Source organism: Hypomesus transpacificus, chromosome 14 (assembly GCF_021917145.1).
Source record: "Hypomesus transpacificus isolate Combined female chromosome 14, fHypTra1, whole genome shotgun sequence".
Lineage (NCBI taxonomy): Eukaryota > Metazoa > Chordata > Actinopteri > Osmeriformes > Osmeridae > Hypomesus > Hypomesus transpacificus.
In genome coordinates this window covers 16,736,443-16,763,373 of record NC_061073.1, presented here as the reverse complement: position 1 = coordinate 16,763,373, position 26,931 = coordinate 16,736,443, and the positions used below count along the sequence as shown (strand labels likewise).

The 26,931-nt window shown below is 47.4% G+C and overlaps 4 protein-coding genes across 10 annotated transcripts; 3 read left to right on the top strand and 1 right to left on the bottom strand.

Moving 5' to 3' along the window:
• Positions 1 to 6: 6 nt before the first annotated feature.
• fam185a (family with sequence similarity 185 member A) lies at positions 7 to 3,379 on the top strand. Its single transcript, XM_047035060.1, has 8 exons — positions 7 to 667; positions 945 to 1,054; positions 1,250 to 1,342; positions 1,721 to 1,859; positions 2,115 to 2,156; positions 2,227 to 2,322; positions 2,410 to 2,544; positions 2,624 to 3,379. Exons 1-8 carry the CDS (start codon positions 250 to 252, stop codon positions 2,731 to 2,733), a joined length of 1,143 nt encoding a protein of 380 aa, XP_046891016.1. The 5' UTR covers positions 7 to 249; the 3' UTR covers positions 2,734 to 3,379.
• fbxl13 (F-box and leucine-rich repeat protein 13) lies at positions 3,072 to 20,826 on the bottom strand. Of its 3 annotated transcripts, XM_047035047.1 has the most exons (20): positions 20,807 to 20,826; positions 20,600 to 20,693; positions 20,432 to 20,499; positions 17,052 to 17,206; positions 16,783 to 16,892; positions 15,478 to 15,579; positions 14,418 to 14,513; positions 14,153 to 14,288; positions 9,114 to 9,166; positions 8,870 to 8,970; positions 8,096 to 8,225; positions 7,297 to 7,395; positions 5,726 to 5,846; positions 5,436 to 5,598; positions 4,722 to 4,841; positions 4,322 to 4,445; positions 4,072 to 4,155; positions 3,790 to 3,924; positions 3,480 to 3,643; positions 3,072 to 3,348 (listed from the first exon to the last, which is right to left on the bottom strand). In XM_047035047.1, the coding sequence occupies exons 1-20, from the start codon at positions 20,818 to 20,820 to the stop codon at positions 3,072 to 3,074; spliced, it is 2,346 nt and encodes a 781-aa protein (XP_046891003.1). In that variant the 5' UTR covers positions 20,821 to 20,826. The 3 variants fall into 3 exon arrangements, with proteins under 3 accessions (XP_046891003.1, XP_046891002.1, XP_046891004.1); XM_047035046.1 differs by lacking the exon at positions 20,807 to 20,826 and having other exon boundaries at positions 14,153 to 14,513; positions 20,432 to 20,677; XM_047035048.1 differs by lacking the exons at positions 17,052 to 17,206; positions 20,807 to 20,826 and having other exon boundaries at positions 14,153 to 14,513; positions 20,432 to 20,678.
• On the top strand, positions 7,671 to 15,058 carry LOC124477314 (leucine-rich repeat-containing protein 17-like). Of its 3 annotated transcripts, none has more exons than XM_047035051.1 (7): positions 7,671 to 7,874; positions 9,488 to 9,675; positions 9,845 to 10,330; positions 10,598 to 10,794; positions 12,678 to 12,833; positions 13,368 to 13,441; positions 13,553 to 15,058. In XM_047035051.1, exons 2-7 carry the CDS (start codon positions 9,554 to 9,556, stop codon positions 13,706 to 13,708), a joined length of 1,191 nt encoding a protein of 396 aa, XP_046891007.1. In that variant the 5' UTR covers positions 7,671 to 7,874; positions 9,488 to 9,553; the 3' UTR covers positions 13,709 to 15,058. The 3 variants fall into 3 exon arrangements, with proteins under 3 accessions (XP_046891007.1, XP_046891006.1, XP_046891005.1); XM_047035050.1 differs by having other exon boundaries at positions 7,673 to 7,874; positions 9,848 to 10,330; positions 13,300 to 13,441; XM_047035049.1 differs by having other exon boundaries at positions 7,673 to 7,874; positions 13,300 to 13,441.
• A 1,472-nt stretch (positions 20,827 to 22,298) lies between the features above and the next one.
• On the top strand, positions 22,299 to 26,511 carry armc10 (armadillo repeat containing 10). 3 transcript variants are annotated; one of them, XR_006957111.1, is made up of 7 exons: positions 22,299 to 22,930; positions 23,354 to 23,508; positions 23,756 to 23,890; positions 24,123 to 24,299; positions 24,533 to 24,604; positions 24,934 to 25,465; positions 26,048 to 26,511. XR_006957111.1 is itself a non-coding variant. In XM_047035061.1 (6 exons), exons 1-6 carry the CDS (start codon positions 22,651 to 22,653, stop codon positions 25,183 to 25,185), a joined length of 1,071 nt encoding a protein of 356 aa, XP_046891017.1. In that variant the 5' UTR covers positions 22,299 to 22,650; the 3' UTR covers positions 25,186 to 26,511. The 3 variants fall into 3 exon arrangements, 2 of the variants coding, with proteins under 2 accessions (XP_046891017.1, XP_046891019.1); XM_047035061.1 differs by having other exon boundaries at positions 24,934 to 26,511; XM_047035063.1 differs by lacking the exon at positions 26,048 to 26,511 and having other exon boundaries at positions 22,300 to 22,930; positions 24,533 to 24,665; positions 24,934 to 25,046.
• The last annotated feature ends 420 nt before the right edge of the window (positions 26,512 to 26,931 follow it).

Here is a 26,931-nt window from a genome sequence, read left to right as displayed (position 1 = left end):
CTTCTCGCGCAACCAAGGGCACATGTGATAACAGGGGACACACGCTGAACATGTTACCTAAAGGAGTTGCTGCCAAGCAGGGCTATTGGTCAGTGATCTTTGTGCTGCAACTACGTTTTATCCTTAGCTTTGCCCAAAAGAGTCTCGTTTTTTTTCCTCGAATGGGTTATTTTAGGTCGCTGTTTCACACGGACATTATGAAATGCGTTTGACTACGTTCTGCACAATTGCTTGAAAGCTCTGATCGTAATGCTGTGGTACACAACTACGTTGAGGGTCTGCTTTAGACTTGTGCGTTGGAAACCCCGTCAGAAGACCCTGCCTAACTTTACTTTCCAACACACTTCGCGGACTCTTTCCACTTCTCCGTGCGCCTCAACGCCGTATGAGATAAACAAACCGCTCAAGCAATGGACTCTAGTTGTTAACCCATTCAGCAAAGTGCGCGCACAACTCACTTGCAGCATTTCCATACGTCCTTTAGACCCACATGCTTTCCCTGAGTCGAACCGTGCTTTCATCACCGTTCACGGTACCAGTGCCGACCAGGGAATCAAGCTGGACAACGTCCATGTGCACTACGATGACCAAAGTAAGGAGCTACTCATTCTGTCAGAGAAGGTCAACAGCAACATGTCCGTGGAGTTGACTGCTCCGGTAAAAAGTGGTGAGTGGTCAAATGATGTCTGCATCTGGTCATTGGGTAGAATTTGTGTGTCGCACAGATGTGTTATCCTATTCATAGACATAGTCAGAAAGATCACTCTTAATGTTACGCCATGTTGTTCAGGGGTGTGGCGACGGCAGCTTTAGAGGATGCTGCAATGTTATGAAACTAAGCATTGCAGCTAAAACGATTTATTGACGTTTCAGAAAGGGTCACCACGCTTGAAGCTCATTAGAATGTGTTTAGTTTCTGTAACGTATATTAAAATCTTTTACAGATCTTTACATCACAGCTAAAGGAGAAGGTAATGTTCGGGTCGAGAACATGGAGTGTGACGTGTGCAAGGTGCAGACAGAGAGGGGGAATTGCGTGCTGCACTCTGTCAAGGTACACCTTACCGTCATTCATAAATGCCCAACTATTCCTTCATCCTGTAAATATTCTAAACATACTTGTGACTTTTGTAAGCAAAACAAAGCCGTACAAATATGATTAGAATAATATAGATATGAGGCAGGGTGAGGGGAAAGCTGGGGTTAAATGACTTGGCCTGAATCTGACATCACTCTCCTCCTTCCTCAGGCTCACCGGGTAGAAGTACGGACCCAGGGCGGGGCCATCACCTGCGGGGGAACTATCCACGGCAATGTGGACATCAGCGCCACAGGGGATGGGGTACGACTGGTTCACGAGCTGTAGGCTGTCTAGGGGGCAGGGCCCAACAAATGAAAAGGGGACCAACTGCATGTGGTGGAGCTTCATCATGGTGTTTGGAACGCTGGGGGTTTTCATGAGGGCACCGCCTTCCTTAGTCCACAAGTGTGTAGATCTGAGAATCATTGATTCAGAATAATTACTGTTATGTTTATGCACTATACTGTTTGTTTCTTCGGACCAAATATTCAGGTCTAAGTGTTTTTCCTCCTGTGTTTAGTAGCTGCCCCCTAATAGACACTAGATAGCAATGTTAAACTACATATTCTATAGACCTAATGTGTTTGCTCATTAAGACAAGTGAGCTTGAAGTTCCACCTCAGAATGTTGTGTTTCCAGGCGGTGGACATGAAGAAGGTCCAGGGGACGGTGCTTGGGGTGGCCACGGAGCGTGGCCCTCTGAAGATAAAAGCCATCTATGCTGAAAACATCCTGGTTTCCTCCAGCTCAGGACCCATCCAGCTGGGTCATGTGCACGGTGAGGAACACACGTCATGAATGATGTTCAGGGTTTTTATACAAGATTGATGGACAACATTTTTATTTGAGCTCACTTTTTAAATGAACATGTCATGGAATTGCACCTAAATTGCAATAAATCCTGTTCCTGTTGTTCACACCCTCATCAAATCAAATATATTTGTATAGCCCTTTTTACACGCAAGCATGTCACAGAGGGCTTCACATACGCCCATAGAACTGCCAACCTAAACCCTCATGTTTCCCTCTTCAGGGAATGCCAGCGTGCGGTCAGAGGCTGGGGACATCGTAGTAGGTAAGCTGAGTCCACCTCCTCTGTGGGTGGTGTTGAAGACACATGTTGATGGTGAGTCTCCTGTCTTCAGACAGCTCCAGCAGCCACCTCCACGTGTCCTCCCTGAGGGGAGACGTTGATGCCTACGTGGGAGAGAGCGGCACGGCTGAGCTCAGCAGCCTGGAAGGTGTGACCAGGAATACAGTCAGGCTGGAGGGAGGCTTCCTGTCTGAAATAGCTTGAGTCATCTTTGTCTCTTCCCCTTCCTGGTCAGGCTCAGTGTGCGTGCGTGTGCCTGCCTCCTCCCGGGCAGGCCTGAGGCTGCGTGGGGGTTCTGTGGAGCTCAGTCCAGAGGTCACCCTGCAGGAAGCAGCCTGCTACTCCAAAAGTGGCCAAACTCACATCACTGGTGAGTCCTGCTCGACCTGCTCGTAGCTCACTGGAAGACAAACCTTTTAACGCTACGCTACCCCCCCACCTCTTCCTAGGCTTTATGAACCAGCCCCAGGACGGACAGTGGATTGACGCCCAGACAGACAGAGGCACCGTTAGGGTGAAGACACAGAGCTGGTTTGAGTCCCTGAAACTGGGGAGCTGAGTTCGTCCCTTCCTCGAACCCTTGAAACCTGGGCAGTAGAGCAGCCATGATATGCCCACCCCCCAGGCGGCAGAATGGACCCACACAGTTTGACCCCATTTGGAAGAACCATCGCTTAGAAACGTTTCCTGGGATGTACTAAAATGGATATTGTATGTAATCAATCATGTTTTGTTTTTTAAGTTATTTCAAATGCTAAATGAAACCCAAACTAAAAGAAAGAATATATAGGTCATGATTAGCAGGGCTGGTGAGTGTGTGGACGTGCTCCCCTGGGGATGTATGATGGAATATGTATCTAATATAAAAACATGGAATTCCATGAAGAAATGGGTCCTTTAATAACCGGTATTCATTCTGGTCATTCTTTGATTACTCCGGTTGGCTGCACATGTCGAGGACACGCCTCTTTCATTCCTGCTCTTGTTGTCATGGAAGCTGGTGTTTCTGAGAACGGTTGCTTGCTCTTCCTCTTCCCAAGTGTCATCTACTTTGCCAGGCTTTCTGATTGGCTGCAGTAGCTGGTCCAGGTTGTTGTAGCCGAACCAGTAGGGGGCGTCGTCATGGCTATGCTCCCAGAGCTTGACCCTTGTCTGCAGCTTCACAGCGGCCAGCCTGCAGGAGCACACACACACACACATCATGGCTTCTGTCTGTATTTATATGTCAATGTTTTTTAATCAGTGTCTAAACATGTTTTTATAGCTGTGTGTTTTTATGTGTTAATAAATGTTCAGATGTGTTACTTGGAGATGGCGGTGCAGTAGTTCATGCTGATGCTGTAGAGCTGAGGACAGCCTCGCTGCAGTAGGCGAGCTGTCTTGTCCGTCAGCAGCATGCAGCCGCTCAGGTCCAGCTCCCGCAGGAAGTGACCTGTGCCCGCCAGGTACTGCACCGCCATGTCTGTCATCTGGGAGAAAACAGACTGATGCTTTGAAAAATAGAACTTCTCATTCAGCACTTATTCATCTATTGTTTTTTGCTGAGGTGGGTATGACATTAAATTCAGTATTGAAACATTCCTTTCCAATAGTGAGTGTGATTTGGGGTTGGCACCTTTGGGCAGCCTTGCATGTTTAGGGAGATGAGGGACCTGCAGTAGAAGGCCAGGGCTTTGATGGCCTGGTCAGACAGGGACACGCAGTGGGACACGTCCAGCTGCTCCAGACCTGGCACCTCTCGGCAGAACTTCTACCCTTGGGTGGCGAGAAAGGGAGTATGGGAGAGGAGGAGAGGGTCAAAGTGAGAAGAGTAGGAGAAGGAGGGGCAAATGACAATCAAATTGAAAGGTGCTGTTGACACGTTGTCCCCTTGACCAGACGAACTGCCGTCCTGCACCTCTATGCTGATGTCTGTGATCCACACACACTCAGAGGCCACCAGCTTCTTCAGGCCACAGTTTCCACCAAGTAACGTCAGTCCCTGTGAACAAAACACTGTCAGTGCTGCAGAGATCAGTCAGTCCCTGTGAACTCAACACTGTCAGTGCTGCAGAGATCAGTCAGTCCCTGTGAACTCAACACTGTCAGTGCTGCAGAGATCAGTCAGTCCCTGTGAACACAGGCTGTGTGTGTGCGCTCTGTCACACCTGGTCCTGTACGTTGCAGCCGCTGATGTCCAGAGAGATGATGGAGCTGCTGCTTAGCCACTCCAGGGCAGCGTCCGTCAGGTTGTCACAGTAACGTACACTCAGGTGCTTCAGCGTGGAGCACCTTAACACACACATACACACACATCTAAAAACCTGGGAAAGATAAACATTCACATGCATGTCTATGGATGTCTACTGGAACACTCATAAATATATAAACACATAATAGGTATTGGGCAGTCTGTTTATGTGTTTAATCACTGTAAATCTGTCTATGCCCTGTATAGTACTGTCTGTCCTTGTATTGTTTTTGTATTCTGTAGAGTTTTTTTTATTTGATGTGTCTGAAATAAAGTTTAAATGAACTTGAATTGGGTGTGCGTGCCCTGTCCCTCACCTCTGTGCCACCCTCATGATGGACAGGTCGCTGATGCGGCTGCAGTGACCCAGGTTCAGCTCCAGCAGCCTGGAGGCAGAAGGGCTCTCTGTCAGGTAACGCAGCCCCATGTCAGTCACCCTGCAACACACAGCCCCATGTCAGTGACCCTGCAACACACAGCCCCATGTCAGTCACCCTGCAACACACAGCCCCATGTCAGTGACCCTGCAACACACAGCCCCATGTCAGTCACCCTGCAACACACAGCCCCATGTCAGTCACCCTGCAACACACAGCCCCATGTCAGTCACCCTGCAACACACAACCCCATGTCAGTCACCCTGCAACACACAGCCCCATGTCAGTGACCCTGCAACACACAGCCCCATGTCAGTCACCCTGCAACACACAGCCCCATGTCAGTCACCCTGCAACACACAGCCCCATGTCAGTCACCCTGCAACACACAGCCCCATGTCAGTGACCCTGCAACACACAGCCCCATGTCAGTCACCCTGCAACACACAGCCCCATGTCAGTCACCCTGCAACACACAGCCCCATGTCAGTCACCCTGCAACACACAACCCCATGTCAGTCACCCTGCAACACACAGCCCCATGTCAGTCACCCTGCAACACACAGCTCTGGATTGTTCATATACATATTCAAGCAAAACAATATTCACATACACTGTGGGATTCCAAGTGTTGGTGAGGGAAAACACACACACCTGCAACAGTGAGAGATGTTGATGTTCAGCAGGTTCCTCAGGACGCCCATGGCCTTGAGGCTGACGTCAGTCATCCTGGGACACTGGGCGGCGTGGAGGCTGGTGAGGCCAGGGGAGCTGCGACACAGAGCCTTCCAGCTGACGTCAGTCATGCGAGGGTTTCCTGCATGAACACACACACACACAGATGTTTGTGTAGCCTCTGAATTTGGTCCAAGTTGGTTAAGCCTCTTGAGCACTGTCTCCCTCTGCCAGATATGGAGGACTCACACACACATTCAGTCCCTTACCCTCAGTGATGAACGTCCTCAGATTGGCCACCTCAGCGATGGCCTTGAAAGCAGAGTCTGACAGATGGGGTGTGTCAATGAGAGAGACAGCAGACAAAGAATGGAGCTTGGAGAGAAGTGCCTGTAGGGCAAGAGGAGGTGAGACACAGACTGGGACTGAGACACAGACTGGGACTGAGATACAGACTGGGACTGAGACACAGACTGGGACTGAGATACAGACTGGGACTGAGATACAGACTGGGACTGAGACACAGACTGGGACTGAGACACAGACTGGGACTGAGATACAGACTGGGACTGAGACACAGACTGGGACTGAGATACAGACTGGGACTGAGATACAGACTGGGACTGAGACACAGACTGGGACTGAGACACAGACTGGGACTGAGATACAGACTGGGACTGAGACACAGACTGGGACTGAGATACAGACTGGGACTGAGATACAGACTGGGACTGAGACACAGACTGGGACTGAGACACAGACTGGGACTGAGATACAGACTGGGACTGAGACACAGACTGGGACTGAGACACAGACTGGGACTGAGATACAGACTGGGACTGAGATACAGACTGGGACTGAGACACAGACTGGGACTGAGATACAGACTGGGACTGAGACACAGACTGGGACTGAGATACAGACTGGGACTGAGATACAGACTGGGACTGAGACACAGACTGGGACTGAGACACAGACTGGGACTGAGATACAGACTGGGACTGAGACACAGACTGGGACTGAGATACAGACTGGGACTGAGATACAGACTGGGACTGAGACACAGACTGGGACTGAGACACAGACTGGGACTGAGACACAGACTGGGACTGAGACACAGACTGGGACTGAGATACAGACTGGGACTGAGATACAGACTGGGACTGAGACACAGACTGGGACTGAGACACAGACTGGGACTGAGACACAGACTGGGACTGAGATACAGACTGGGACTGAGACACAGACTGGGACTGAGACACAGACTGGGACTGAGATACAGACTGGGACTGAGACACAGACTGGGACTGAGACACAGACTGGGACTGAGATACAGACTGGGACTGAGACACAGACTGGGACTGAGACACAGACTGGGACTGAGATACAGACTGGGACTGAGACACAGACTGGGACTGAGACACAGACTGGGACTGAGATACAGACTGGGACTGAGACACAGACTGGGACTGAGACACAGACTGGGACTGAGATACAGACTGGGACTGAGACACAGACTGGGACTGAGACACAGACTGGGACTGAGACACAGACTGGGACTGAGATACAGACTGGGACTGAGACACAGACTGGGACTGAGACACAGACTGGGACTGAGATACAGACTGGGACTGAGATACAGACTGGGACTGAGACACAGACTGGGACTGAGATACAGACTGGGACTGAGATACAGACTGGGACTGAGACACAGACTGGGACTGAGACACAGACTGGGACTGAGACACAGACTGGGACTGAGATACAGACTGGGACTGAGACACAGACTAAGATTCAGACTAAGATTCAGACTAAGATTCAGACTAAGATTCAGACTCACCAGCACACAGCTGTCTGTCAGGGTTGGCATATCGTTGAACACTAACTCCTGAAGGGAAGGGCATCCTGCAGCAATGTGTCTGAAACCTTCCACAGAGATCTGGGAGGATGTGGGATGACAGTTAAAAGAGAGATAGAAAGAGGGGTAGAGAGGGAGCAAACATGTGTAACCCTACACCAGACCCTGCCCTCTGTCTGGTCTGTATCAGAACCAGCTGCACCAGAACATTCTCCAGGGGAGGGTTTAGGCAGAAGTAAGTGCACACGTGAGGAGTGCGTGTTTTCAAACTGAAACCAGCCACGTCCAGCCCTCTCTCCAGCCCCCTCTCCACGCCCCTTCCCCACGCCCCCTATCCACACCCCCTCTCCTCCTCTGTCCCTCTCGCTCAGCCAGATTCAGATGCTCTGCTCATTCTCAAGTATCTGACTGGATCGAGGAGAGACGACTGTGTGGACCTAGACATCACATTGGACTTCAGGACCACAGGAGGGGGACAGTCCGCTAGACTGAGACACTGAGAGGACAGAAGAGTACGGTCACTACACAGACTGGGTGACCAGAAGAGGACTGAAGGACAGGTAAGGGGAGGACTGACCACCCACACTGCCCTTCTGCTCAGACTGATCACAGGGGAGAGAAGACTGAGAACTGAGACTAGCCAAAGCTGAGAGGAGCGTGTTCCTGGGGGTGAGAGGAAGGGTGACAGGAGGGGCAAGGAGGAGGTGAGAGGAGGGGATAAATAGAGGAGGATAGCAGATGAGATGAGCAAAGTGAGGAGGGGGTGGGGGCAGTCACTGACCTGGGTGCAGCTGGAGAGGTCAAGGTGCAGCAGATTTTTGCAGCCCCTTCCTCTGGACAGGTACTGCAAACCCTTATCAGAGAAGGTGCGACAGCCAGCTAGACTCAGGTACTGCAGGTTCACACAGCTCCTTGGTGGGGGAGGGAGGTGCGAGTGGATAGAGGTAACATGCTGGAATCACTTAATAGTTTTTAGTAGAGCTGGAAGGGTTTTAAATATATTGTTCTGTTTCTAATCTTACAGGACCTGATGGACTGTATTCTACTGTATTGTTCGTTCTCAATGTCCATATTTTTCCTGAACTGTCTCTCTTTCTGCCCCTTCCTGTCTGCCACATGTTTAAATCACTGGAAATCCCAATGTAAGAGAGAGAGATCAAGATTGTTTAGATTAGGACCCTGTAGGGCAGGGTTCTCCAACCCTGGTCCTCGAGAGCCGCTGTCCTGCATGTTTAAGATGGTTCCCTGCTCCAGCACACCTGATTCAAAGGAATGGTCATTACTGGAGGAAAGAAAGCTGTTAGCATAGCTTTCTGATTCTGCATTCTTCAGTTACTGTTTTCTCTGTACCTGGACAGCTCTCTCTGTCCTCTCTGTGTACCTGGACAACTCTCTGTCCTCTCTGTGTACCTGGACAGCTCTCTGTCCTCTCTGTGTACCTGGACAGCTCTCTGTCCTCTCTGTTTACCTGGACAGCTCTCTGTCCTCTCTGTGTACCTGGACAGCTCTCTGTCCTCTCTGTGTACCTGGACAGCTCTCTGTCCTCTCTGTTTACCTGGACAGCTCTCTCAGAGCTCCGTTGGTTACCAGCGTGGCAGACAGGTTGAGGTAGAGCAGAGAGGGGCAGCTGTCTACGATCATCCTCACCATCTCATCCTGTCACATGACAAAACACAGACACCCTCTCAGCACCACTGCCTGCCTTGGCATTCACTCTTTTAACGTTCACGTGGCAAAACTGTACATTCTGATGGAGATAAACACACACCCACAGGCTGTCATGAATTGAATATACTCACATTAACATTGGAGCATTCAGACAGGTTGAGCTCTTGTAGGTTTCTGCATTCACCTGGGATGGATACACAGACATACACACTCTATTATGTAACATTTTAAGCTAATCTTCAAAACACTAAGTTGCATATTTTCCAGACATCAGTCTCTTGCAGCCAATCTCTTAAGACTTTTTTTCTTCAAAACATCCCTTCCAGTGTTGTGTTTGTATCCAGCAACAGGCTCCTCCACTCTGCAGGATCAGCTACTGGGCTTCAGGGATTGTTTGAAACTATTCAGGCACATTGGATTTCTCTCTGCTCCTCTATTGCTTCCTAACGATGTAACCTAAATCCTATATGGTTCTAAATCTTGACGTCCATTCTAATGGCTGCAGAAACCTCCACGGCCCCACCTCTAGCTCCAGCTGTCCCCAGCCAGAGGCCACTCCCGCTGGGTCAGAATGCTGATGAGCTCCCCTCTCCTCCTGGTGCTCCTGGGCATCCTGCTGCTGGAGCCATGCCAGCTGAAGAGGGCAGCGCGGGGGGGTAGGGGGCACTGGGGCACCAGGCTTAGACCAGACAGGTACATCTCCAGTTATTAAGCATAGTGATGGTGCTGTTGTTGACATGTTATTTCTCCAAGTTCGGTCAGATTTGTAGCTTTATAAGCCATAAAGACAAAGCAACAATTATTTATTTTAAATCCACTAGGAATGGACAGTGTTTGAATGAATATTTGACCCGTTGTGCAGCAGGGCCCCAAGGGCCGGCCGGCATGGCAGGGCAGGTGCTCATAGGCGTGCTGGAGCCTCGGACTGCTCCGAGTTCACCGAGTCACAGGAGAACTTCCTGGACTGCCAGGAGAGACACCTGGGCTCCATCCACACCCCCTTCTCCTGGGCGGGCCGCCAACCAGACCACCTGCTGCTGGCCCGGAACCGCATCAAGGTCCTGCGAGACGGAGCGTTCTCTGAGTTCTCTGGCCTGAAGAGCCTGGACCTGCAGCAGAATCAGCTGGTGCTGGTGGAGGAAGGGGCGTTCGCGGGCCTGACCCGTCTCACCACCCTGCTGCTTCAGCACAACCGTCTGAGCACCCTTGGAGAGGAGGCACTCATCCCAATGCCCGCCCTGCGACACCTGCGTCTCCATGACAACCCCTGGAGCTGCCGCTGCCCGCTGGAAAGCCTTGTGCGCACTCTGCAGGTGCCTAGCAACCGTTACTTGGGAAACCATGCCAGGTAAGTGAGTCGACAGATAAAACCAACAGAAAGTGGAGAAGTTATTGCCCACGTTTCCCAGATTCGTTAAGAAGCTCTTAACGATAAGAGCTTCTTAGGAGCGTTCTAAGAGCGCTCTTAGCGTTAAGAGCTTTTTAACAAATCTGGGAAACGCGGCTATTGTCTCCTTGCATGATGTCACTCTAAAACATATTTGTTCCATTGCTCTTCCAAAACGACTTCCTGTGGAATGCAGAGCAGGATGACATCATACATGTGTGCCTACAGGTGTGAGGAGCCGGCCTGGCTGAAAGGCAGGAAGTTGCGCCAGGTGGACCCAGAGCTGCTGTGTGTGGAGAGTGACCCCACCCCAGAGACCCTCGTAGATCTGCCGGCGCCCATTCCCCTCCGCACCAGGCTGGACGCCACCTCTGTGTGCCACACCTACCTCTTCCCCAAGCCCAGGCTCGACTGCAAGAGCAGAGGTCTTATATTACTGCCTCCACCTCCATCACCACCTCCATCGAGAGCTCAAAACAAACGTTTTCACGTGGTAGTACTGGTGCTCCCAACTTTAAAAAGTTAGGAGCACCAGCAAAAACTTATAAGCACCCACCGAAAATATTCATATCGTCTTTTCAGCTTGTCAGCGTTTTTGAGTGCGAGTTGTTCATCAGATTACCATGATCTTTTCCATTGCACTCTACCTTGATGTGGGGGTTGATCAGTGCAACTGTTGGTAAGGCTCTCAACCCATAAGGCCTCTCAAGCACATGAGGACTAGAAGAAATGAGTCATGCTGTATATTAGAGAACACGTATGTTTGTGATTATGGTCACACGTCACCACTCGACCGACAAAAACAACATTCCTAGCTGGATTCCCAGAATCCAGGGGGGACATTGTGGTTTGGCAAGTCTCTCATTTTTCTCTTTTCCAATTTTGGAAAACAAGATAACTACAGGTAGGTCCACATGAGGACTCTAATGTACAAAACTCAGCTCCAAAAAAATATTTTTTGTTTATTTTGGAAGTCGCTTTGGATAAAAAACATCTGCTTAATGCATAAACGTAACTATTGGATTTTTGTGAGCCTGAATTAGCACAAGTTTGACTCACTGGTGGGGTGTGTAGCTGGAGCAGGGCGAAGCCTGCCAGGTTTCCAACTGAACCTCCTCCAGTATTGGCCCGCCCCCTGGGCCTCCCAACACAGGCTCCTAAACACCACAGTAGTAGTCAGCACAAAATCATCAATCAAGAAAGTCTAAGTTAAGATGCTCTGAAGGAGGGGGTGCATTTTAGGGCAGGGCTGTAATGTCTTGAAATGTACCTTTTTTTTCCAGACTTTTTTTGTCCCTACCTTTGTTTACCCCCTAACTCTGACTAAGGAGGTGCCACATGCATGAAACTTACTCTGGTGGCGGATATTAGTCCCCTCAATGTTAGAAACGTGACTTTAAATAACCAGACCAGCTTGTTAACCCTCAGCTCTTAAAGGCAGGCTATCTAATGTGTTTTAGAAGCACTTTTTGTCTAAATTTTCGAAATAAACTTCACATCTTGATAGCAACCAATACATGTAAAGGTTTGACAATAATATGAAATCAATCCAACATCTGTGGGCGTTGCTACATTATATTATCCAAAGGGAACATATAAGACAGACCAATTATTTTGTTTACAATTACAATTATTAAACACTGTTAACATTTACAACTAGCAAGCAAACTGATAATCAGATAATTCAGTACATTTTAATGTACCACAAATTGCTAACTAGCTAGCCTAGCTAATGTTACTGCTCAAATCCCTAGATAGCTAGGCTAGCTAATGTTACTGCTCAAATCCCTAGATAGCTAGCCTAGCTAATGTTACTGCTCAAATCCCCAGATAGCTAGGCTAGCTAATGTTACTGCTAAAATCCCTAGATAGCTACCCTAGCTAATGGTACTGTGTGAATCACTAGATAGACCTTACCTTCGTAATTGTCAATGTAACTTTAAAGGTACAATTTGAATCCCTTTTCCCTCTTGCTTGAAGGGCAGCAACATAGAATCCTATGTACATTGTTAGTTGTCATTTGGGAAGATCACCGGTAAAAAAGAAAGCACTTTGTGTGAGAGAACTAATGTAACTGCTATCTACCGGAAGATGTGTACCTGGCTTATGCAATATGCAGATGTAGAAGCGTGCAAAAATAGTAGAGTCAAAAATATTTGCAAGTGTAAAACTGAATATGAACCCGGAATATAGATTTGTATCTTCTAAAGCGGATTTAGTAGGTTTTATTGTACCCTCGGTAGTTGTAATCAATTGGATCCGTTTGGGGTAGAAGCACAAAGACAAAGTTAACCCTTCTTTTCCCCAGGCCTAATGGAGGTTCCCATAGAGATTCCGGAGGATGCTATACACATGGATCTATCCGATAATGCCATCCACCACCTCAGGGCCAGAGAATTCCTGGAGGCCAGAAGCCTGAGGACCCTAAACCTCAGCAGCAATAACCTGGAGCACATCCACACAGGTGAGAGACCTGGAGCACATCCACACAGGTGAGAGACCTGGAGCACATCCACACAGGTGAGAGACCTGGAGAACATCCACACAGGTGCGAGACCTGGAGCACATCCACACAGGTGAGAGAGGAGGAGGGGAGCTGGTGGGGCTGTCTTCTCAAGTGATTTGAGATAAAGACTTTCAGGGTACATTATATAGTTGCTAAAAGTATGTGCAAAGCTCTAAAAATTTGAGGGGGCGGAGCTTCAGCCCCTACAGACGACACTCCCCCCAGTCTCAAGCAGAGAAGACTGATGATTTTCTCACGATTTCAAAGCCTAATTGAACATACGTGTCTGTTTTTTTTCATTCGAACTTGGATGGTTAGTTAACAACACATTCTTCTGTGGTATGATGAACTTAAAACTCATTTTCAGTTGTGCTTTACAGCCACTTTAAGCAGCATGCCTGGGGGGCTGTGTTTTCTCTGTCAGCCTCTCTGTCTGGCCTGCTGCACTTGAGGGAGCTGGACCTGTCCAACAACAAGCTGCTCTTCTTTCAGTATGGAGTCCTGGAAGATCTGTACTTTCTGTCCTTCCTGCGGCTGGGGGGGAACCCATGGGTGTGCGATTACAGGTGAGCTCCAGTAACCACACTTTCACATAGCAACCACACTTACCCATAGCAACCACACATCCTACCCTGTGAGTGTACAGCCTTATCTAACAGATGAACATTCGTTTCCAGCATACACTACATGGTGTATTGGCTCCGCCTCCACCCAAGGGTCAGCACCTCAGGCCTGCTCTGCCACTCCCCCCCGGAGCACAGTGGGAAGAGCGTGGGGGAGTATGTGCACTCCTACAACCGAGCCTGCCCCAAAGACAGGGACCAGAACCATGACCAGAACCAGGGCCTGGACCAGACAGACCCGGAGCTCTGGAACACAGCCTTGGAGCTTCAGGCTGTGCTGGAGGAGGAGGAGGAGCCTGCACACCTCAGAGCTCCTCAAAAGTACCAGATCATCCGGCTGACTTGAGAAGCAGCAGAACCAGACCAGCAGCGTGCCAGAGCTCCTCCTGGCTCCTCCTACATCAAGGAAACTAAGGCTGCATCAGATGCAGGATCTAACTGTCTTCAACATCCTTTTAAGCTTCTCATTATTCTTTTTTTCTCACCCCTTTTTTCTTCTTCCACGTGATATTTAGCTGATAAAAATAGGCTACTGGTCATATGATAGTGATTATATATGATGTTGTTATAATAACGACAATATAAACTATTATTTAACATTTGACTGTAGAATTGATGTGTATGTATGTCTGTCTGTAAACAGACAGCACTCACTGATGCATGTGATGCTGGGCCACTGTAGCGAGTTGCAGGCGCGCATGTTGAGGTGGATCACAAAGGGGCGGTGCTTCTGTAGCAGCTGCCCCACAGTGCAGTCTGTGATCCAGGCTCGCTCCACCGAGAAGTTGATCTGCCAGAGATACTGGGACACATGACCACTACAAGAACATGCTGAGTTTGTGTGTGTGATTTCATGTATTTGTGCACGTGTACACAGTATATGTGTGTGTGTGGGTGTGTTTGTGTGCACAATACACACCCTGCTCCACAGCGAGCACGTCTGAGCGATAGTCCTCCAGGTGCAACATACCTCAGCACACCTCAGTAGATCCCCCACATCCAAATAATGGAAGATCTAAACCCGAATCCAAAACATTCTATTAATCTGACAGGTTATTATAACTTCTCCAGGACTTAGCTCTAAGACCTCACCCATTTTCTCCCTGAGATTTTCCCACAATGATACTTATACTTAGGTTGAGGTGTGATGTTTATACAAAGCAGAATGTAAACACCCTTCCCACCAAGCTGCCTTGTTGGAGACTAGCTTCTTCCCCAAACATAGTCATGGTACAGCGGACTATGATACAAGTAGGAGCAAGAAACACTGTAAATACCCTTGCTATTTATATAGATATATATAGATATAGATATAGATTGTTATTGAACAACCTATGGATGTCTGGACTGTTAGCTGCCAAGGTCTACATTTATTTCTTGCTTTTTTATGTTTTATTGAATGTTTTTAAATCTTGTTTTCTTTTGCATTATGTTTTAATGGTTTTATGTGAAGCACTTTGAATTGCCTTGTTGTTGAAATGTGCTCTACAAATAAACTTGCCTTGCCTTGCCTTACACTACTATAAACCACTCCTGTAGGAATAAAGACATCAGTGAAGACTGGGTCTGAAACTGAGTCTGAAACTAGTCATCAGTGATGCGCTGTTGCCATTCGCTACCCTCACACAATCATCCTTGTGATGATTCCATCCATCATTCATATTGTTGTTTCACAAACAAACACCAAGGCAACAGATAATAAACCATAATAGGCTGTGACTGATTAAAATCAACCCCCCTTAAAGTGATTAGGTGCATGATGTTAATCTCAAACTGGTCATGTATAAGAGCCCGTAGAGGGCTGAGAACCAATGAGGTTAGCAGGGAGGAATAGGATGAGAGGTCAAGATGAGATCAGGTCAGACGGAGGGAGGGTGGATGGAGAGACTGAGGAAGATAAAGAAAGTGAGAGGGAAAGCATAAAGATAAAGTTTAAAAGGAATACAGAGAGAGAAAGCGAGCCAGAGAGTGTTGTTTACCAGTAGTGACACCTTGCAGGGCAGCAGTGACAGGCTGTCTTTCCCTGCTACCATGGTAACTTCTGACATCTGGCTGTTCACCTCTGACACACCCTCCAGCCTCTGAGAACAAAACAACAAAAAACTAAGGTAGACACAAAAGCCTACACACAGTTTGGACAGAAAATGATTAAACTCATGACTGGCGAGTGATACCTGTGTCATCATGCGAATGTTAAGTGTGTATCTGTCTTTCTTAGACCCAAGACTTGGGTATGGTTAAAACCTTTGATTGAAAAATATAGTTATACAGTATATATAGTTTAGAAAAAGAGGTTTTGAAATATATTTTCCCAGAAAAGGGCTTATGGGCTTAACAGACTGTTCCAGAGGCCGAACTTCCCACAAAGCAGCTGGGCCAGACGCTGTCTCTCCTGCCACCCTCAAGCACTGTGCTGACCAGCTGGGCCAGACGCTGTCTCTCCTGCCACCCTCAAGCACTGTGCTGACCAGCTGTCTCCGGTGTTTACCAACATCTTTAACACCTCTCTGGAGACATGCCATGTGCCAGCCTGTCTCAAGTCCTCCACCATCATCCCTGTGCCCAAAAAGCCAAGACCAACAGGACTTAATGACTACAGACCCGTCGCCCTGACCTCTGTGGTAACAAAGTCTTTTGAGTGCCTGGTGCCGGCATACCTCAAAGCCATCACAGACCCTCTACTGGACCCCGTGCAGTTAGCCTACAGAGCCAACGGGTCTGTGGACGATGCAGTAAACATGGCCCTCCACTTCCCCTACAGCACCTGGACTGCCCAGCATCCTACGCCAGGATCCTGTTTGTGGACTTCAGCTCTGCCTTCAACACCATCATCCCCGTTCTGCTTCAGGACAAGCTCTCCCAGCTGAACGTGCCTGATTACACCTGCAGGTGGATCACAGACTTCCTGTCTGACAGGAAGCAGTGCGTTAAGCTGGGAACACAAGACTCCCGGTCCATCAGCACCGGACCACCTCAGGGCTGCGTACTTTCTCCTCTGCTCTTCTCCCTGTACACCAACAGCTGCACCTCTAGTCATCCGTCCATCAAACTTCTGAAGTTTGCGAATTACACCACCCTCATTGGGCTCATCTTTGGTGGAGATGAGTCTGACTATAGGTGGGAAGCTGACAACCTGGTGTAGCCAGAACAACTTAGAGCTTGATGCATTAAGTTGTGCTCAATGCTCTCAAGACAGTGGAGATGGTTGTGGACAGGAAGAATACAGCCCCACTCACCCCCATCACCCTGTGCGACTCCCCAGTTCATGTGGTGCCCCATTTTACCTCAAAGTAGTCCTTTGTCTTCTTTGCGTCCTGTACCACGAACTTCCACGCATCTATGATGATCTTGCAGTAGACGACAGTCCAAACTTGCGCAATCTTTTTCACAGCCTCTGAATTTAAAAGTAAAAGCAGGGTCATTGTGAAGGGTTTGTAAATAATGTGGGATTTTTACATTGACCTTCTCTACTTCTCTCAGTAAATACTGTGATATCTACCCCTAAATCTGATACGTCAGTCACTCTTAGCTTTTTGGGAAACTTGTCACCAACCATTTTGCCTAGTCTTGCGGATCTGCACCCATTCCATCCACTGGCCAAGTGCCACTTTCTGTCTCTGTAGGCTGTAGTGAGTATTTGCCACATCCATGTTCATCATCAGCTCTACTGCCTCGCTCCTCTTCTCCAAAATAAACTTTTTCCAAGCCCTGTCAGCCCCCACAAACTCAGCATCATTAATTCAGTGAGTTGGCAGGTGGCCAGGTGGGTAGGCAGGTAGGCAAACACAGAGAGACAAGAAGACAGGCAGGCAGGTGGCAAGCAGGTGTGATGCAGAGAGACAGATAGGCAGACGCACATGGAATGAGAATATGACAAATCCTTTACCCCACCCATTTGGTTTTTTTAATATGAGAGGGAACCACACTACAGGACATCCACCCAACGCAGATGGATGCCCTGTTCAACAAGAGACATATGATCCAGTATTTTGCTTGTTCTGAGCAGTGGAAGATAATGAGATATTCAGATAGCAGTGAACCAGACCCAGGCAGCCAGTGATACTCTACACTGACACGATCCAGGAGACTCTAAAGAAACAGGAGCTGTAGGGTTGAATAACACCTGAACAGATCCTGGATCAAGTCATGGATCACGTCTGCATGAGCGTCACAAAAAGGTCAATTTCAGATGCCAAGAGCAGTAAAGATAAGTGCTTCTTAGGTGAATGATTTGGTAAATTCTTAGTCCCAGGTCAACCATTTCAGCCATTCTCCTGTGCTGATCAGGTTTACACATTCCTATCTAGATCACATCATTCTAGTTAAACCTCTGTGGCATTTACTTTTACAAAGCATCAAATAAACAGGGTTAATCTCTGTATGTACTAATCTTTTAGACATTTCAAATAAGAAGAATAGTTGCAGGGTTAATCTGGTCATTCCACTCTACAACTGGTAGAGATCTAAAGGGAATAGGCAAGAGATATATTAACTTTTTCTTCCAAAATATTCCTGGGTGTAAGTTGTAGGGGTTTGGTGTTGGCACTGGGCCATGGAGGCTGGTTTGGTGTTGGCACTGGGCCATGGAGGCTGGTTTGGTGTTGGCACTGGGCCATGGAGGCTGGTTTCCCAACACCAGGTGTCTCTAATCTACCAGATAGAGAGAGTGATTAACTTTCTAAAACCAGTTTGCACCCATGTTAACCCTTATCAGTCAGGAAAGCTCTGGAACAGCAACTGGAACTGTCACAGGACACTGAAACTCATCTTACAATCATAATGACTCTTTGGTTATCTTTAAGGTGTGTTCCTTGAGATTTGTTCCACAGCTTCATGTCTTCTGTTTTTTAGGAAACTTGGATGTAAATGTGTCATGTTTTGTAGGGGCTTGTGGATTTACTTCCTAGGGTTCGGAGGCTACATTTGTTTCCCTGCTCAGAAAGGTGAGTATTTAAGAGCCACACTCACAATTCTTTAAAGGAACCAAAACATATGAATTATTTATAAGCACATTGTTTTAAGGGAGGGGGAACTTGAAGCTACAATTTCAAATATAACTTTTCTTTTCAACCACTTCAAATCCAAAGGCGTCCCACACTCTGGTCCTGAAACTCTACACACAAACTATGAAATGCCAGCTATTAGTCCCAATCGCTTCCCTAATCACCTGACAGTATCCACCCTTCAAGCCCCTAAACCAAAGCAGTTAAGAAATGCACGTTGGCCAACACCCAGCGGCACTGACCCGCCGATGGGTAGACCTGTCCTGGTTGGCACTGACCCAGGTAAACCCCAGCAGAGAGCCAGGTACCCTGGTACCCCTGCTGACTCGCATGAGAAACCTGAAGATGGTAACACTGTCCAGCCTCTCTACACTTACTTAATTGAGAAGTCTTCGCAAGGTGGGGATGAAAATGGAGTCAGTTTTCCAAACATTAAGGATTTTTTTACATTTGTGAATTCCCTGAAAACGTCCTTCCTCATTCCTTCCACCTTGCTGCCCGGCAGTGAGACCCAGATTGGCTACACCTCTACTGTGCAACAGCCTGCCCAACCTGCCCTCAGAAAAGACCACAAGTGGAATATGGCCAGCAATATCGATCAGACGGCCAACGATGACCTCCAAAGCCAAAAAAGAAACCTTGTTGTTTCTTATCCCCTATCTCTAACCCATGAACCAATCACTACTGCTGACAGTCAAAGCACTGGTCTGCCTTCTTGGCCTGGCACATTTGACATGGTCCCTGTGGTGGAGGGACCCATTGCCAACATCTTTGAAAATCATGTTCCAGGAAGTGACTCTCCTGGAGTATTTGGTGGTGCAGATGGTAGTTTTTATAAACCTAATGAACAAGCTTCAACAAAGCTGAGCAGAGTGTCTCTAACTGGCTACAATCCTGCATCTCTAAAGAGTGGTTTTTACAGCAGTGGCGGCTATACAAGTCCTCCTGGACTGAGCTTAGAAAGTTTCCCTCAGAACAGTGGAGGGTTTCTCCCTCAGAACAGTGGAGGGTTCCTCCCTCAGAACAGTGGAGGGTTCCTCCCTCAGAACAGTGGAGGGTTCCTCCCTCAGAACAGTGGAGGGTTCCTCCCTCAGAACAGTGGAGGGTTCCTCCCCGAGAATAGTGGAGGGTTTCTGCCCCAGAACAGTGGAGGGTTCCTGCTCCAGAACAGTGGAGAGTTCCTGCCCCAGAACAGTGGAGGGTTCCTCCCTCAGAACAGTGGAGGGTTCCTGCCCCAGAACAGTGGAGGGTTCCTCCCTCAGAACAGTGGAGGGTTCCTGCCCCAGAACAGTGGAGGGTTTCTCCCTCAGAACAGTGGAGGGTTCCTCCCTCAGAACAGTGGTCTAGACTAGCCCACAGTCATCATGACCGACAGGCCCAGAGCCTAGCAGTGTGTTCCTATGAGGGTTTCCAAAGGGTAGGCCACCTTACAGACTCCCTGTCATTCCCCCTCCACTTCAATGCAACTGTGTTCAGTCAAGAGAACACTATGGGTGAAGAAATGTTGCCAAAGTCACTAAGAGTGAGGCCAAGCCATCTGGCAGGGCTATGTCCAGATGTTCCTTAACCAACACAGATTCCCAACAACAGCCAGACCCAATAATGTTAAGAAATTGTTTGAGCAACTTGTGACTGACAGACAGTTCCAGTTCCAGTTCTTGGCAAGAAAATCATTTGTACTCTGAGATGGTGCATAACCTCTCTTGGCATGTTTGGACTTGTTGTTTTTTAATCTTTGTGGTTCCTTGTCTTCTGGCGCTAATCCTTTTTAATGTCCCACTGCTGTTCTGTAAAGACTTTACACTGACTCATCCTTGAAATAAAGCATTTGAAGAAACATGTTTCTAATGTTATTATTTTAGTTATACAAATTTAACATCCACGCTCTTGTGAAGCAAACTGAAACTTGCTAATGATAAAAAGCACTTACCTGAAGCACATATTCAGTAAACATTTTCGGTAGCAGGTGTAGGCTTTCTCAACAAGATGTGAATGAAACTGCAAAGTGGAATAACACCACTGATAACATTGCATAATCAGTCAACTGGTTGAATTCTGTCCCAATTGTAATCAGGACCAGGAAACCATGGAACCATACCAGGCTGTTTTCATGGCTACCAATGATGTTGTGCACCAGCCGGCCTGCCAGGGACGTCATGGCAACTCGCTCAGAATTATCAATCAATGTGTGCCTAGAACAATATAATAGATAACAAATACATGTGATTTTTTTGGGCCTCGGAAAAGTACAGAAAGTACGCCCCCAAGTGACCATGTAATTTAACTTCACCATTTTTCTGCCTACCAATCAATTTCCATATCCTGGTGGTTCTCCTGCAAGGCCATAATTTTCATCTCCATGAAATGCAATGGACTCTCAGGACACGACACGCAAAGGCCTGTGAGTAAGGCCTGTTGATGATTAAACAAAACAATTGTATGAAAATCCTTGTTGACACACTGTACAAGTGTAATTGTGCTGCCAGTAATTAACATTTATTAGTAATACCATTAGCTAGCATAGCTCCCGGCCTAATTAAAGGTAACGACTCACATTACTAGCTGGCCTTGCTACTGTACTGTAGTCAACTACTTCTGTAGCTACAGTAACTCGGCTAGAGCTTCCTAGTTAACACCTTCTCATATGCAATCTAAGCAGTGTGACAATTTTAAATCTTCACCTGAAAAATCTGAGGTAAAGAGTGCTCCAGAAGATATTCCTTCAGAGCGGGATCAACATTTTGTAAAGATGCCATGTCAAATATTATTGATGATGGAATACAGAAAGTGGTCCCTGTTCCCCAGCTAGTAGCACTGTGTACAGTACCTACTTCTACTTAATTTGTTTAGTCACTAAAGAGCGTCCTTTTGAAAGTTACCGTTACCAGGCAACCAAACTCTATGATGGGCAACTAATGGACCGTTCGCCAGGCCACGCCCTCTTAGTTACTGTTGCCACGTCCGACACAATTCCCGGAACTGTCAGCCTAAAAGCCATGGCGAGTACTGGGATAAGAGCTATAGCTGTCAGTGGGAGTGAGGATTTTTGGAGTAATGCCTCCGCGATATCTTCCAGATCAAGGCAGAAGGGACTGCAAAATGCAGTGGAAGGATATATTCAAAATATTAAAATTAGCAACGAAGGGGAAACAACAAAAATCTAAGCCAAATCATACAGGTCTCAAGTAGCCTTGTTGTCTGGCCAGGCACTTTAACTGCAAGCACAGGGTTGGGATACTCAGGAATAGGTCGCACACTCACAAAATTCTGCGAAGATTAAAATAAAATACGTTTATAATGGTCTGTTGGGACGTTTTGTTCAACACTGATACAGTATTTTAAGCTCCTGTCAACTTGCGGGCGTTCGCTGGCTAGCTCAGCTTGCAATTTTACATTTTACATCACATTTCTTGGAGTGAATAGTTATGCATTAGTAGTGGTAATGATACTAGTTGACATGAACCGTAACTGTTTGGGGATGCTCTCAATATCGTTCGCTAGCAGCTTAATTTAAGATAGCTAGCTAGCTCTACCTTGGAGCAGACAGTCTGTATTTGTGTTTGTTGATATTCGCTAAATTAAGTTGGGAGTGGGGTCTCCCACACTGTTTAATCCACCGCCGGCACCTTTCCTCTTGTATCTTGGGCTTTGGAAATGGAAAGAAAACCAAGCCTCCCTCTAATCTGTCAGGATACCTTGTGTCAGATCGTCCCGTAGGCACACGGTGCTTCAGATGTCAAAGCTTGACGGACCTTCTTATCTTAGTAGCGGTTGCTAAGGTACGATTGGACGAGGGCCTTTCTAGGGAGGAGTTTCGGGAACAGTGGAACTGACATAATATTGTAGCTGGATAAAAGTTCGAGTTTGTATATTAACTGTAGTCATTATGGATTGACACATTTTTACACCACATATGTTTTTATTAAATAATTTTGTTTAATGTTGTCATTTATGAAGAAACATTTGTAACACATTCACAGCAGGAATCAGGGAAAGCATGTAGTCGGCCAGCACTTTACGGAAACAGTCAGCGACGCATTGCCAGTAGGGTCTACTCAATCGTAAAACATTATCTTGCCGAAGACCTATGAAGTGTAGCCTACTTTATCTAACTAAGATACGGTTCATGATTCTTATTTTTTTTCAAGCATGGGCGATGGCAGCGTCATACCCAAAATTGGTCATATGAAAGCGCTGCTAGGAATTATGGCTGGAGCAGGAGCCTCGTACGGGATCTATAAACTTATCAGTGGAGGAAGCTTCAACAAGACTAGAAACAAAAAAAGTGCCTCCAGTGAAAGTCGTGGCCTGAAGAGTACCGAAACAGGTGATATCGTCCTCCACCCTGGAAGCCTTTTAGCCAAGGTTTCGGGATTGGAGGTTGTTCGTGCACACAGAGCTCAATGTCGGACGGTGGACCGGGCATCAAGTAAGATCCAAGATAGCTAGCTAGCAAGGTTAAAACTAGCTAGCTAAGTTGCCTAGTTTTGTTGGGTTAGCCACCCAGTCAGCTAAACTCTCATTTTGTGAAGAAGGTTAGTTACTCTCAGCTATCAAGCTTAGCCTAGCAAGTTTAGCTAGCAAACGACCGATTCGATTAAAAAGACCCATCAAGTTTTGCCTGCTAATGTTGTTGGGCTGGGGAAATTACTTACGAACTATAGACAACCTAAACTAGCTTACTAGCCCAGTATAAAATTATTTTGAGCCAACTATCTGTAGCTAACAATACATATAGCTACCACACTGAGGTAGATATAGCGTTACAACAGCTGGATATATTCGTTGACTGAAGGTTGAAAAGTTTTCTTTGGAAGTAATTGGCAGTTTCTCCCTGATACCGTTGGTTAAGCCGAATCTACAGGCGACATTGTGTCCAAGTCCTCCGGAAGCTTGGAACCTCAACACCTGGAGATGCTACTGTCTCTCCTTCAGAACAACCACCCATCTGACAGGGCTGAGATCCTCCTCACCTTGGGAAACACTGCTGCCTTCACCGTCAACCAGGTCAGTCTACACCTGGCCATCAAGCTGACCTGCTTGTCATAACTAGTTTTAGTTCGGACTTTTTTCCCCCTCGTTTAATTTCACAGGATTTAGAAATAATTAGCAAATAAATAACTTTCTGCTCAAAGCAGGCTGAACATGGTCATGCTATTAGTAAGCCAGCATGAGTTTTAAGTTGTAATGACAATAGCATGTTGTCTAGCAAGACTATTATACCAGTACTGTCTGTCCTCCGCTACTCCTCTAGGATCTGATGCGAGAGTTAGGGGCCCTTCATGTCATTGCTGGCTTCCTGTCTGACCCTGTGCCAGAGGTCAGAGTTCAGACTCTAAATGCCTTGAACAACCTGAGCATGAATATCAGGAACCAGGAGCTAATCAAGGTACTACTGTTGTGCAAGTTATCATTTTACACATCACATTGTCTGGAGGCTCACCATCATCTATTACAAGTGGCTTTGGCATCGCATGTCAAACTTTTCATTTAACATCATGATATAGTCAAGGAATCATTTCTGAAACATCCCTTACTGCAGCACTTTCTTTGTACTGTAGGGGTTGCCAGGTTCTTTGTTGGAACTCTTTGATGACATATGTCTACCTTTATTCTGCCAGGTGTACGTGCCCCAAGTTCTGGAGCTGATCGAGATGTCCCCGGTGAACTCTGACCTCCAGCTCGCTGCTCTCAGGTTGCTGACTAACCTGTCCGTCACTGACGAGCACCAGCACCTGCTCTGTGGCTCGGTCACCCTCCTCCTCTCTTTGTTAGTCGTCAGCAATGAAGTGTTACAGGTAGGCCTCTCCATTTACACTGTTATGTGTGATGTCAGTAGAAGATTGGTTCTGTCAGATGAAAACATATACAATGTATGATATTGAAGTTTGTTACAGTCTAAGATAGAAAAGTAACCACTAATTCATTAATGGTTGGAACACCTGTTAAGAAAAGTGATACATATTTTTCGGTCAGTACTAACTATTGTATTATATATAGATTCATAACATATTTGTCTTTTCATTTCCAGATCCAAGTTTTAAAAGTACTTGTGAATGTGTCCTCAAATCCTGACATGATGGATGACATTGTTGAAGCCCAGGTAAGACAATGCATTCAGCCCCACTGTTCCACCCCTCAGGAGCCTCCTAGGAGCCTCTCAGGTAGTGTTGTTTTTGGTGGCCTGTTTTAATTTTAGTTTTAGTTTAGTCTTTGTGTCAAGCTGTCATTTTAGTTTTTATTAGTTTTAGTCACGTTCATACTCTTTTTAGTCTAGTCAAGTTTCAGTTGACTAAAAGTCTGAGCTCCCCCCCCGGCCCTCCCTCCCCCCTCCCGGTCCTCCCTCCCTCCCCCCTCCCGTCCTCCCCCCTCCCGGCCCTCCCTCCCGGCCCTCCCTCCCCCCCCCGACCCTTCCGGCCGTCCCAACTCCAGGCTCCTGCCTCGGTTGTGCTGCTGTTTGACGGGCGAACCAGTCCAGCTGTCCTCCTGAGGCTGCTGACCTTCGCTGGGAACCTGAAGGCCTGGAGACCCTCGGCACTGGTGGCGGAAGACCTGAGGAGGAGGCAGGACTCCCTGTACCGGGTCCTGCTGGACCAGTCCTCTCAGCTCCACAGCAGGCTGGTCCAGCTGCTCTCTCACCCTGACGAGGAGGTCCGGGCCCAGGTGGCACGCATCCTCACATGACCCCCTCCTCCTCCTACAGGAGCATCCTCACATAACCCCCTCCTCCTCCTACAGGAGCATCCTCACATAACCCCCCCCCCCCCCTCCTCCTCCAAGCTCCTTCAAGGTGTTCTCAGCTCCCATCTGTCATTCACAACAGCCTTGCCCCAAACCCTTCATCTCCAACTTCCAGTCGTCACAGACCTGCGGAAAACAGTGGAAGTATCTCTGCTTCTCCCAGTGAAGTGGTAATGATCATCCAGGAGGATGATCATGGGAGGAAGTGCACAGACCCAAAGAGGTACAGAGACCGAAACCACCTCTCCTTCCTTCCTCACTCGATCCCTCCTCCCTCCCTCGCTTGCTCCCTTCCTCTCTCCCTCACTCCCTCCTTCCTTGCTCGATCCTTCACTCCCTTCCTCACTCCTTCTTCACTCCCTTCTCCCTCCTCGCAACCTACCCCATCTCTCACGAGTGCTAAGCCTCTGTTGAAAGACACAGCACTCATGCAAGCAGCACATTTCCACTCAGTGTCCTTCAGCCTCTTGAAAACTTGATGTCTGCCTATTCAGTGAGAATAGTATGATTCCAAAGCCACTGCCAAAACATGTCAGTACCTCCAACCCCTGAACTGGCCACCTATCTCTCTGGTGAGAGCTGTGTTCAGCTGATGTAGTAGCTGTTGGAGGGTGCCTGATTCACACACTTGCATGTCTGGATGACAGCAATACAGACAAGGACAAGGCACAGCTCAAATACTAGAAAACTGCAAAGTGTAATTGATTTAGACATGGAATGTTCTGTATGTCCAAATTAAATTGGGGTCCTTTTTTAAGTAGCATGATTAAATGGTGATGAGGAACTAGCTGTACTTGTGTACCAGGCTTCAGGCAGGCTAGCTGCCATCGTCCCGAGGCCTAACTGGGGTGTGAGCTACAGATCCAGGCAGCACAGGACCTGTGGAGCCACCCACCAGATGGATCACTTCCAGAAGCTCCACCCACCAGATGGATCACTTCCAGAAGCTTCCATCTGTTGGACACCTCAATGAAAGTTTGGCTTGATTAGGGAAAGGTCTACACAGATGCTGCACAGTTTTGACGTTCATACCCAAATGCAGCTGTTCTCTCTCTCTGGAAGCACAGATGGCAGAAAGGCTGATGTGTCATGTTCTCTGACTAAAATAAAAACATCCCTCTTGTGCAGCTTGTATACCCACTACTGCTGTAGATATATTTATTTTGATGGAACTCTTTGTGATGGTGTTGCCCTATGGATTCACATATGGGGATTGTATGTTAAATGTGTGCTTTATAGGTTTGAATGAATAAATCTGTTTTATTTGAACTGTGTAAACGTTTTCTGCAAAGGCCTATACTCCATTTATTCTGGGATGGGTGTGCCCTTGTCTGCTCCTTTTAAAAATCATGGTTGTTCAGACTGTTCAGAGCAATGGAATCCCTCATGAACACACGAACTTATGAAAGCATCAAAAGTGGGTCCTAATTTGGATACATTGGGGGTTTGGGGGTATTTTGTTCCCTGCGTTGGTTTTGCGTGTCAGTTTGACCTTAGAAGACATTGGCCAGATTTCCCAGATTCGTTAAGAAGCTCTTACGCTAAGAGCTTCTTAAGAACGTATTAAGAGAGTTCTACAGCGCTCTTTAATGTTATTAAGAAGCTCTTAGCGTTTAGAGCTTCTTAACGAATCTAGGAAACCCGGCCATTATCGTTCGCAGTCATCGTTAGAACAATAGTAAGTGCTTG